Here is a 12,419-nt window from a genome sequence, read left to right as displayed (position 1 = left end):
CACCCATCCAATTGGAAACCTTTGACCAAGATCTCTCTCAGCTTGTCAGATTGGACTTTTTTCTGTGTGTTCTTTTCGTTGCTTATTCGCTTATCTTATACTACAGCAAAAACAATTGCTCGGCACGCACGGCACGTGCGTTTTACGCGTTGGTATATTTCCTAGCAACGAAATTTGAAGTTATCTGAAGGACGCTATCATCCGAGAATAGGTTTTAAACTTTCTCTCTTCCATGCCAATTTCATTCTTTTATAGTTTCTATACAATTCAAGACCTGGAACAATCCCGAAATGAGTACAATAACGCGAAGTTACATTTTCAAGTTACGTTCCCGAAACATGCAGTGTCGTTCGCAGCTCTTGCTTCCTTCACGAAAGCCTGCTACCGAGGACGACTTTCCGGCTTTCGTTATCCGTGGAAGCAGAGACAGGGTAGCCGCAAATAAGTCTACGTTCGCAGGTTGCCAAAACCGCACACATTGGTACCACCTTGGACATTTCATAAAACGAAAACAAGCGACAATTAAATGCTTATAATCTCCTTTTTCCACGACAATTTGAAATAACCTCGTATTTCCAATTAACTTTAATGTGACGTTCGGGTGGGAGTTGATTGATCCCAAAGATTAATAACGATACCTGTTTCAGATTTAGCGATAAACTGAATTTGTACTCGCATCAGAAGGAATTCTTTTCTTTGCTTCCTTTACGCTTGAAAATCCAGAATGAAGACTTGTGGTGGTTGTGCTTTTCTTCTGAGCCCTTGTGATCCCGCGATGTCTCTGTTTGGAACAACGTTCGTCTGGGCTCCGGATTCAAATCACTCTCAACCCGTGCTGCTGTTCGACTTCGTGGTGTGGATGACTCGTCGATGTCTTTACACACCGGATAGCCGAATCGTTTGAAGTTGTCAGGCAATCTACAAAACGGGAAATCACCAAATAGTTTTGGTTTCGAAGACGAACGATGCCGATGTGAATTTGAAGGAAAAGAAAATGAAGAGTCCGACTTTACACTTCGAAGCTTGTACCGCCCATCGACGGAATCATCCTTTAAACTGAAGTTATACATCAAATCTTGCTCTGAGGTTTTCTTACTAAGAAACCGTCTTGAATGAGTGCTGGGTGAGATGGTGTCTGCTAAACCAAAGCTCGCCTGCTCACCATCCTCTCCATTCATACTGTAGGTCTTCAAATGCGTCGCAGAGCTTTGGTTACAGCCGTCCCTAACTTTCTTCTGCTTCGCTGGATGAAAATGCGTGTGTGTTCGAATAGCACGGTGAAAGAAACTTTTCAACTTGCCAGGAGTGTTCTTAAGCAAATCATCTGTAGCTACGTTAAACATCTTGTAGCGCCCTATAATCCACGACTGCCGCCGTTTCTCCGCGGAACGAACGTTAAGAGGTGGAGACGCTTCAGCGCTGACGATAATCGTTGGAGGGCTTGAAAGAGGTGAAGAATCATTTGCTCCAGATATCACGGAATCATTTCCTCGCTTATTTTCACCAGAAAGTGATGGTGATAGCTGTTCAGCAGAAAGCGGTAACCGAGGTTCTGTTACTGGTGTGTTCATCGCTTCCTCGATCGCAGGTCGTAGGTCGTGACCAACAAGGATGAATTCCAAGTGCTTAGACGTTTCGATGAATGTTGGCCGCGTGCGTGGTTCCATCTGAGGAAAAAAAACATTTAAGCTGCATACAAAGAGGAAGAGGGGTTTGATTATCCTTCCACCAGATACAAAATGGCCGTTTCACGTTCATGAAAAAACATGCGATTCTCGCGCTTCTGTGGCCTTCGTTACTGGTCGGATTATTAAAACACGCTAGAGTACATCGATGGCTGCTCCGCTGTGCTTTGGCTGAGAGTGAAAATCTTAAACCTACACGTCACCACGCCACATTGCGGCCACGCTTTACTCGCGCGTCCCGCGATAAAATAGCGAATTTACGATTTACGACGCGGTCGTCAACGAGAACGCCACGAAACAACACTATCATTGGTTAAAAGAGGAAAAATAATCGTGCTGCACGTGCAGCACGCATTTTAGCACAAAGCCGTGCGGTACACTGCACAAGAACGACCTGAAATCACCAAATTTGAAAAATTCTGACAACGCGAGCGCACAAATGTGAATCTATAATTCTCTATTTTCACTCTGAAACCGCTCGTACCTTTTTTTTTGGGATACTTCGCCCCCATTGTACGACGCGAAGGAGATGGCCTAACCGCAAGAAACTTACGATAGTGCAAAGTTATATTTTGAGGTGACGTTTTCGTTGACGTCGCCGTCGTAGATCGTAAAGTCCCTAATATCCCGTCATCTACGCAGCTAGAGCTTCAGGACAAAAGAAACGGGTAATTCTGTTTTATTTTGAAGATTTACAATCACTGCCTTATCTGTTGTCCTAGCAAAGAAACTAGTTTGCGTGACAAAACATGATTAAATCAAAAGGGAGCAGACTGCCATAAAAGGGAAGTCCTTATTTTAAATAAGTAAATAAATAAATAAATAAATAAGTGCCAATAGAGCGGTTTTCCATTGAGTGTCGAAAGTAATTAGTGAATTGCTTTGGTTTTGCATTACTTCACTCAGTGCCGGATTGGTTCAAAGTTCTCGCGCCACTTTTTCAACCAATCAGAAGTGAAACCAAAACCAATCGTGGCTCGCGCGTGCACATTTTCCTGCGCTTTGTGTCGGCTACGTGTAATTACTTCGAGTTTTGATTGGTTTACTGGATTGCGTCCGTCCTTATTGATTGGCCAAAGTAATTACTTTGGTTTTGGTTTCACGACACTCGATTGAAGCTCGCTCTAAATAAATAAACAAATATATAATAAGTGGCCTAACTATTACCTGGCAACAGCAAAGTGCTGTTTGAAGAAATTCATTTGGACAATCCCCCGTCATCTGCTGAAACTTTTCAACATCAACACCAAATTTCTGGGAAAGGACATTAAATCACTATGTTCAGTGGTGGATATTTGCCACGTACGACCGAAAACAATGTGGCAGATGAGAAATGAAATAGGATTTGAATATTTTTACACAATTTGCCACAGATCAACGTTGCAGTATTGTTACCTTAGTATTAAGGTCATACAATCAACCCACAAATCACAACATCAAGGACAGTTATGCTTAAAGAACAAGCTGTAGTGCTATAATAAGCGTCACCCGTACGAGAAGTAATGCCCTTCTTAATCTTATAAGCCCTATATAAGATTAATAACACCTGGTTAGGGTTACATGAGGACATCACTAAGCTTAAGGTCTCGGTAAAGGAAAACGACGTGTCCGCGGAAAAATGAAATTGTTGCGCCGCTATTTTTTGTATAGGGTCCAAATATACATCATATTAAGTTAATAGATTGAATTATTTGAATAAAGTTTTAGTTTTTTGGTATTTAATATTGCCTTTTGGTTTTGAGGCCTCTAACTCAGAAAGACCGAGTCTGCTGCAGAGGCTCCGGCCCTTTCACTTTATTGCAAAAATAACCACACTTTGTTGCATCTTAGTTTAAGATGAGATGAATGCACTCCAATACCGTGTGAGGAATTTTTGATTATGTTAAGAATTGAAGGAAATATCACGCACCAAAGTCGAAACTCTCATCTCATACTTAATTTGGGCAGAAGAAGTGCCATAAAATCAGTCTCCGAAGACAAACGAAAAATTCCTCACAACATATTTGGAGTAACTTACAATCACCTATATTAGAAGCGATATCTTAAAACCCGTCGGGACAGGAGGTCCAAGAAGTTGTAATTTTGAAAATCGGGCTTGACGATTCCGCTTGCAGTTCACTCTGCTGAATAACTCTGCCCCCAAGTTGAAAGCAAATTATGTTGAGCCAATCAGCGTTCAGGCACGTGCTAAGGTACCAGATATCGCGTGAAGGATGTCAATGGACACCCAATCCTTTCACGTGTGATTGTCATGATACGTCAATTCTTAAAGTTCACGTTGTGTTCCGTTGTTTCATTGATTTAACATTTCACCTTATAAGACTCCAAGATGCCAATCACATACCTTTGTCCGAGGCAACTCATCTGGATCAGCAGGCACTCGACCAATGATTTCACAAAGAATAATTCCATAGGAAAACACATCAGCCTAACAATTTATCATGCAAAAAAGAATCACAACGATCATTTCATTTTCACTCAACCTTGCGACTTAAGTTGGCTCAAAAGGGTTTTCAGCTGAATGCACGCACAAGTAAGCCACACATGCAGGTCAGCTGATGAATGAATCAGTTGTCCCCAGTTGTGCTAGAAGCAGGCTCTTCCATTGAAATGGTGCGCAGTCGAAATATTATAGGGACTTATGGTGACCAAGCCCCTACATTTTGACCGCATGCCATTTTCAACAGAAGAGCCTGCTCAAAGGCGACAGTTGTACATACAAAGGATGGATAACTGTATTCAGTGGATTTATAAGTCACCATACAGAGTATAAGCCTTGATTTGAAAGACACCTAATTATTTTAACTGGAATTTTCCTATGTAATGGTCCACCATTACTAACGTTAAGATCTCGAGAGAGCTGGATAGAGGAGAAAATGACATCAGAAGCTCACTAGTTTAAGAATGCAATGCGTATGTACGCCACAGAATTAACATGCAGCAAAGGAGTTTTTGGGCTTTCAGATTTCTTACCTCGTGTTTTGCATATAATAAGCTGCATTCACACGCTGAAATTTTAAGCTAGTGAGCCCTTGTTGTCACTTTTCCCTGGATCCAACCCTCTGAGGTCCAGTCGGTCAGTTTTGAATGTGAGTAATGGCGGCCCATGAAATCCAAGACTTGCACTCACAGTAAAAAGCCTTTGGATAAAAATCAAAGTTCAAAATTTTGCCAGTCAGGTGTTAAGCAAACACACTTTCGAAATCTGGACGAAAAAAGGAAGTGATTTTTTTAATCACAGGGCGCACTAGATGTGCCTGGAGTGTGCATATTCAGAGTTATAAGGGCAAATACCGAAATCTTTGCAGACATTGAAACTGATGAATAGTAACTTATATTTATCGACCAGATAAAGCTATCGGGCCGTTGAATAACTTGGGGCCTGGTGGATAAAAACGGGTGACCAGAAAAAAGACAAGGCTGTTGCCTAACAGGAGCCCGGTAGCCTGGGGCTCCCAAAGAATAGCTCTGGGCGCCTTAATTTTTCACAGCAACACCTTTCACTTCATATGTTGGGCTCCTAAGTTCTCAGCGTTTAGCTCTGAGGGCCCCTTTAAAATTTTCTTAGGCAGCAGCCTTGAAAGAGTGTGACCTGAAATCTTGAAATTTGGAAATAAATTTTGTCCAAGGTGTTGAACTATAATATCTCCTAATTTAGCTGCAATGTGCAAGCACCGAGACACATAGCAAGAAACTGATGCTACACCATCCTGGAAAGATCCGGGGCAAGACAATAAAGGAAATGAGGCAATCTTACATGCAGTTGGGGGCGGGGAATTTTGACACTGTGACTTGAAAGAACTGTAATGGATATACCCTCATTACCTTTTCATCATAAGCTTCCCCTCGTAGAAGTTCAGGTGCCATGTTAAAAGGTGACCCAACAATTGATTGCTCCCTGATATTACAAAATGAAGAAATTAGCTAAAACATGTGCATAGAGTACAATTAGTCCACAAAACAGTTTTTTTACTAGTCTAGCAGTGTTCTCCCCAGGATTTTGGGAAGGCCAGGGGGCATTCTGTCGGAAGCTTAATCTACCATATAAAATTAAGACTTACAAAAATAACAAAAGCGAATTGTCATGCTGTCTAGGAAAACATAAAACTTAAAAACATGGAACATCCACCCAAACAGCACATCCTTGCCTTACTCTTTGGGCCCTTTGATTGTGTTTTCTGCACAACTTGCACAACATACCACTACCACTATTTAGTATTATCATCTTCGTTAGTCTTAAGAAGCCAAGGGAAATCCTTCAGCCACGTTGGATCAAACCCTGATTTTCGGTGTTTGGAATCTGTAGATGTTGACGGACCTTGTGTTGTTTCCCGAGGCTGGACTTCTTCATCCAAATTACTTACACTCTTATATCTCTTTTCCAGGGTGAAAAAAGAACTTAATTTACTTTGACTAGCTTTTCGTTTCTGTTCAGAGGATCCTGAGTTTGTCGAAGCCGCCATTTTTTGACAACCTTCCACGCACGTGGGAAGTGAGTTTAGTATTCCCTGTAATATCCGTAAAGTGCCCTTGAATTTATGGCAAACTGAAAGACGGCTGCCGTTCAACGAAACGAGCGGATGACAAGTTTCATCACCTTTCATGGAAGGGTAAATGAGCTGAAACCTTATCAATTGCGAGAAAACACAATGAGAAAACACTAGAAAATGCTTCAGTATCTTTATTGAGTATTTTTCTTTTTTTAATTATGGACAGGATCCCAGTTTTAGATGTTAAACTACGTAAGGTCACTTGTTTTAAGCCAGGCGCCAACGATTTTTCAACGAATCAAGCCAGGCGGCCTGCCTGGCCTGAAATACCTGGGGAGAACACTGTCTAGAGAGCATTAACTACTTTTATTTGAGATAATTTAAATTTTACATATAAAATAGAACTGCAAGTGATAAATTATCTCAGAAACATAGAGTCATCATAGCCCCTTTTATACTCAAGTTAGGGCAGCCTTTTTGTACTGAAAAATCCAAAGTGGGAAGGTCAGTAAACATGGTTATTTATAAACATGGTTATTTATATCATGGTGAAAACAGTGAAAATGCTTGGAAAGGGAAAAATACTTAATAACTATTCAATGCAACTTGACCACACTTATTTGACAAGAACATGCCAAAATTGTCAACAGTGCCATATGTACAAAAATTGCCGAGTTAGTGTTGGCAAAATTTTATGACTTTGCAATTTTTGTTGTTGATGCATTTCACCTGGACATCAAAGTGCACACAAAAATGTATGGGAGCCCCCAGACCAAGGAGAACATGGATAAATTTCAAAGCATGGAATAAGCTTATTAAGAAAAGAAATGACATTGCTTAATATAAAAATAAAAATTTCTCAGCAAAAAGATTTGTAACATGGTAAAGTATGCCCTTTCACTGAAATATTAATTGGAGTAACTGCAGAATACCCGGCCACTATTACGTTCTTGTGACAGCATTGTTTGAAGAATGAGGCATATTACAACATTCATATGCAAATAAGTGGCCGGGTATTCAGCAGTTTAGACAAATAAATGCAGGACTTGCAAGTGGGTGTTCTTAATTCAAATCCCACTTTGACGTAACCAACTGCATTAATTTTGTTCTTTGTTATCCAGAACTCGGCTACCGTTAATTGTCTAGTTGGTTCCTTCACATAGTTCAAGAATTACTTTATCTACAAGGTTCTACCAGCCCTAAGCTTTAAATAACACAGTGTACATGTTTGGTTTTTCACTTTTTAACTCTTTCATATTGTTTTGCACTGAGCACAAATATTGGAACAGTAATTTACAATTTCCACTCACTATAATAAATAATTAAGTATCATGCAACCATAGAGATAATGACATTTAGAGCAGCAGAAATATATTTTGCTATTAGAACAGCAAGCCATATGACACCCGCTCAACATCACTCAACTATTGTTTAATATGATTTGCCCTGGGGTCACAGAAACTTTTTTAAATTGACACAATATTATTTTACTACTAACATTGAAATACCAAGGGAAACTTAACTGATGATAAGAAATGAAATTTAAGGCCCATGACCTACTGTCTCCATAAGGAAGTTACACAAAAATGGATGTATTGATTTAAAAACTGAAACACCCATCACACCAGAAACAAACATGTTTAAGTTTTTTCAGAAGTTAAGCTAACCTAACTAACTCTCCAAAATAACAAAACTACCTGTGCTTCAAACACAATCTCGTTTAACCTGAACCGAAAACTTGAGAAGTAAAAAGGACCTCCATTTTTCTTTTTTCTTTGTTGTTATCGTTTTGTTTCTTCTCTTTGCATGATTAATAAATGAGAAACTCCTCCCCTTCATGGGCCAACGACGTGCTACACTCATCTTTAAATCCTTAAGTAGTAGAAATCTCTATGGCGCAGACTCAAGCATAATTTACATTTTCTATTTTATAATTTAATAATCAACAAGAAATGTTGAAATCTAAAAGAAGCTTGGTTTTTTTGAAGGATCTACATGTATATCAATATTTTTTTAATGGCTTGCAAGATAGAAAATCTGCCAATTGATACTGGCTTCACATAAATATTAATGATTACTATTTCAGCCCAACTCACTTTATTTCTGTTGCTAAGCCTAAATCTGCAACAACCCCATAACGCCATCCATGTACTTCCTTAATTAAGCAATTCTGGGAAAGAAATAAAGGAAAAGTAAAAAAATAATAATAATATAGACAGGGCGAATGGTGATTGATTAGTACAAAGTTCTGTTTTATTTTTTCACCTTCGATGTTAGATCACGATGTATCACCCCTTGCTTGTGAAGATATCTCATTCCTTCGGCAATATCTTTTGCAAGATAAAGTCGAGTTGACCACTGCAGTTTAACTGAATAGTCGAGCAAAAGTTCCTGAAGATCTCCACCATTAATGTACTGAAATGAAAACATTAAGTCGTCAACATTCCTCAACTGATAAAATAAACTTTGCAAAAGATCCCAAACGTTAAAATACTCTTTAAGGGTCAAGTCGATACCTCACAAAGTAGATGAACTTGGCCTTCATAGATGCAAACACCGATAAATCTGCGATGGAAAATGTTTCAAGGACGAGTTTAGGTAAAGTTGATGAAACGTGCAAGCTTAAGCTTAATTAACGAAGCAAACTTCCTGTACTCAATATTCACCTTATAATATTGGGGTGAGAAAGATGGCTCATTAACTTGATTTCGTCGAGCATCGTACAGTTTTCTAATTCTACTTCAGGTTTGTTCATTTTCAACACCATCATTTCGCCTGTTTCGCGATGATGAACCTGCAAATACGAAAACATTCTCGACACTATTTTGAAAAAGTCATAAACGAGATGAAACAATACTCAAGTCCCGGGCTTCAGTAAGTCAAGCGTAGACTAACCTTAAATATATCCCCATAAAAGCCGCTCGCAAGTTTACTACAGATAAACTCCTCTTTGCGGTAAATGCACGAATTTGGAATTGACGACAGCAAGTTCTGCAAGATCGGAACATGATCTTGCGTTTCGGTTTGGGATGCCCGCAAATCACTTGTGTTCCGACACACGTCGCCTTTTTCCTTAGCTGTAACATCCATGAGGACCACCATACGTGAATTATCAATGAGACAAGAACATAACTAAGGTTTTTTTCAACCACAAATCCTATGATAACACTACATTTCTCGTTCTTTCTTGTACAAAAATTGTGTTACTGTCAAATTGTCAAGCTTGCTTGGCCTCATGGGGTATATTATGGCGTTTCTCGCTTCTTATTGGTTGGCTTTGGCGATGTACATGTACAAGTTTTTTGAAATTTGTTCTGCTTTCTCGCCGTTGTTTCATTGAATACTTAAAGCAAATTGAATAGAAAAGAAAAGGGATTATTTAACTCAAAGATAAACAGTACGGTAGTTTTAATACGAGAGCTATTATTAGTAAGACGAGTACCTGAGGCGAGTTTATAAATTTTCCCGCCAATTTCGCGACTGCAACGCTGTCAGCCGGCACGTGCCGTTTGTACAGTTTTCTTCACTTTCGTCGTTTGTTTACAAACAATTTAAAGATCTTTCTCTCGATTTCTCAGTTCTTCGAATTACTTTGCTATCTTTCCAAAGATTGCCCAAAATATCTCCGGATAAAAGGTAACACTTTAAAAGAATTAGACCAGTGGCCCTTGACGGCGAAGGGTCTAACTAGACTAACTAGTATCACCCAACTAGTCGGACAGAAAAGGCGATGATAAAGTTGAAGAAATATCTATTTAGGAATAAAACGGAAGAAAGCGTCACGCTTTTCGCTACTCGAGGACTATTACTAATAGTGCTCTAGTAGCGTAGCCAGTTAAAATGCGGGATTTGCATTAGTCCACTAGTTGGGTGATACTAATAAGATTTAATTTACAGAACAAAGTGGCTAAATGCTCTCATTGTTTTTGATGCACGAGCTCGCTTAAATATTTAATTTGGAATTGTGCAGAAACACTGAGACAAAACCATATGCCTTCGGTTTATTTTAATTTGGCTGGGAGGTTCTTTGCCTGCAACTAGACTTATTCCATGAAATGATAATTTCTAAATTAGATTTTTCCTTGTAATTTGCAGCCAAAAGTTGTCAACAAAATATAATCAAGTTCAGTAAAGATTTATGATACACAATATCACGATATTGACGCCATGTTGCAGCGAAGGATTGTGTGTGGTTCTGTTGCGAAAAACAGATTGTCAAATCTCTGGAAGATTCATGAATTGTGATCTGATAATTCTGGGCTAAAGATTGCGCTGGAAAAGACAGGTGCCCCACATCTGTGCTGAAAGATGATAGGTGGTCTCCAATGCGAGGCCCATAATACGATGGCACATCCCAACGGACATTCTCAGCCTGGGTATGTTCTTAGTATGTTTTTAGAATTTTGGCTAATCACAGAAGAACGTTCTTTTAAATGACGTTCTTCAGTAAAGAAGAGTGTTTTTTTTTTTTGGTCTGCTGGCTCGAATAAGCGGCTATCGCAAGCTCTGAAACTGGGGAAATTATAATAAGTTCGTAAATTTAACCTTAATTAAACCGAAGAAAATGATCCATTCGCCTGTATTCTCTACAACTGGTATGTCATTGCTCACGTATAATAATTGCCCATGGCCTGGCAGTTCCTTGTTTGCTGACCCATCAAAATACGCGAAGCTTAAGCGACTACGACAAAGACGCTATGAGAACGTCATTTGATCACGTATAGCCTCGAGTTCTTGTCATCATTTCTTACTCTGACAATTAGCTGTTCAGGATGTACTGATTGTGTAGCAAGTACCAAGGAAGTTTAGAGAAAATAGTGAAAATTCATCCTGAGATGCTCACGTCCTCCACAGAATCCCAGATTTGATTTTCTATGCTGTTCTCAAGAAGAAAATGGAAATCACGAAATGTATCAAAACCAGGAGCAGAGCGCGCAAATTTAACAAGTTCATTTTATTTTTGGCAAGACGCAAATTTTCCAAAGGTTGTCCTTTCTCCAAAGACAACCAGAACGTAGTGGGAGTAGTAAATTTAATAGAAAGCAAAACAAACAAAATTGCTGCAACTGCTTGTTCAAGCCCCTGGTGTAATTGCCGGTTGCTCGAAGCTTCAGCGCTAAGCGTTAATTGGTTAAGAAGTATTAAAACCTGTCGGTTGTTAGCGCGGCTAACCATGCCTTGAGCAACCCCAGCCTGGACTCTGAATCCAGCGATCGGAGTTCAGGTTTGGATTTAGGTGGAATTTATAAGCGCTTCCTTATTTTTTTTTTTAGTGTTTCGTCGTGTGTCACTGTTAAAGGGTACATTAGAGGTCGTTCGAGACCGCTCTTTTCTTCAAAAGAAGGATTTCATCTTTGGGTGTTTGGCTTTCAATTTAACCTCACAATGTAAGGACAGTCGAATTAAATGTAAATTCGAGTTTATTTTTTTCCCTACTGTTCTCTTCTTTCATGTGAACACGGTGAACTGATCAATCTCGACACTCTTATGTTAGCTGTTGGACCCCTGGCCCAGTGGTCAGCACTCTACACCTTAAATTCGGTGTTCCGAGTTCAGATCTCGGTGAAATCCATTCTTCGTGGCCATTACTGTACAAGCAGTTATTTCTTCCTAGTGGGCCTTCAAAGTGTCCAATTGCGTGATTCAGAACCTCCCAAACCCCGCTGATCCGGAGATCATGCTTGTTGTTTGCTGTTCTTTGCTTGTTTATCATTCTTTTTATTGTTTATTAACACTATAAATACTATTTACACACACAGACTGTATTGTAAAAGAACATAGGGGATAAAAAACAGATACATACCGATATAAAATTAGTTCGTAAGTGTACGGTGTCCAAAGAAGCCGAGCTTTCTAGTTAGAGACTCTTAGTTGTTCAGCTTGTAGAAGTTGGCCTATCTCTAGTCCCGCGTTTTGGACACCGCCATGGACAAGTAGTGACGGCACAACTTGGGATCAAATTATTATAGCTCTCATAGCTTGTTAAGATGAGAAAAAAACTACTGTAGTTGTACTTTATAGTTGTACTTTGTTTATTTATTTTCCACGTTATTTTTTCATTCTTTTGTTCCAGTAGCCTATTATATGCAGTCGTTACTCAGTCTCAGTGAAGTAGCCTACGTAGAATTGTACCATGCCCGCCGTAAACAACTTCTCAAATGATTCTCGTCACCAGAGCCTTGGATCGACGCAAGGCTCAGTCTGGGAAACTCTATATAGGAGAAAATGCGCCGTAGGGTTCTTA

The 12,419-nt window shown here is 39.5% G+C and overlaps 1 protein-coding gene across 1 annotated transcript; it reads right to left on the bottom strand.

Moving 5' to 3' along the window:
- Positions 1 to 234: 234 nt before the first annotated feature.
- Positions 235 to 9,383, bottom strand: LOC138024195 (dual specificity testis-specific protein kinase 1-like). The gene is made up of 9 exons (XM_068871307.1): positions 9,071 to 9,383; positions 8,842 to 8,969; positions 8,692 to 8,740; positions 8,441 to 8,590; positions 8,272 to 8,345; positions 5,511 to 5,583; positions 4,030 to 4,113; positions 2,853 to 2,939; positions 235 to 1,667 (listed from the first exon to the last, which is right to left on the bottom strand). Exons 1-9 carry the CDS (start codon positions 9,275 to 9,277, stop codon positions 678 to 680), a joined length of 1,842 nt encoding a protein of 613 aa, XP_068727408.1. The 5' UTR covers positions 9,278 to 9,383; the 3' UTR covers positions 235 to 677.
- Between the last annotated feature and the right edge of the window lie 3,036 nt (positions 9,384 to 12,419).

The sequence above is a fragment of the Montipora capricornis genome, chromosome 11 (assembly GCF_036669925.1).
Source record: "Montipora capricornis isolate CH-2021 chromosome 11, ASM3666992v2, whole genome shotgun sequence".
Lineage (NCBI taxonomy): Eukaryota > Metazoa > Cnidaria > Anthozoa > Scleractinia > Acroporidae > Montipora > Montipora capricornis.
The sequence above is the reverse complement of the archived record's forward strand: the minus strand, read 5'-3'. Positions and strand labels throughout refer to the sequence as shown.

Bases quoted from the DNA above. Each gene is read 5' to 3' on its own strand.
- LOC138024195 (XM_068871307.1), bottom strand. From the start codon at position 9,277: ATGGTGGTCCTCATGGATGTTACAGCTAAGGAAAAAGGCGACGTGTGT. The intron at 8,741-8,841 runs GTGAATATTGAG...TTTCCATCGCAG, and splicing joins TCTCACCCCAATATTATAAG to ATTTATCGGTGTTTGCATCT. The intron at 1,668-2,852 runs GTAATAGTTAGG...TTTTTTCCTCAG, and splicing joins CAGCACTTTGCTGTTGCCAG to ATGGAACCACGCACGCGGCC.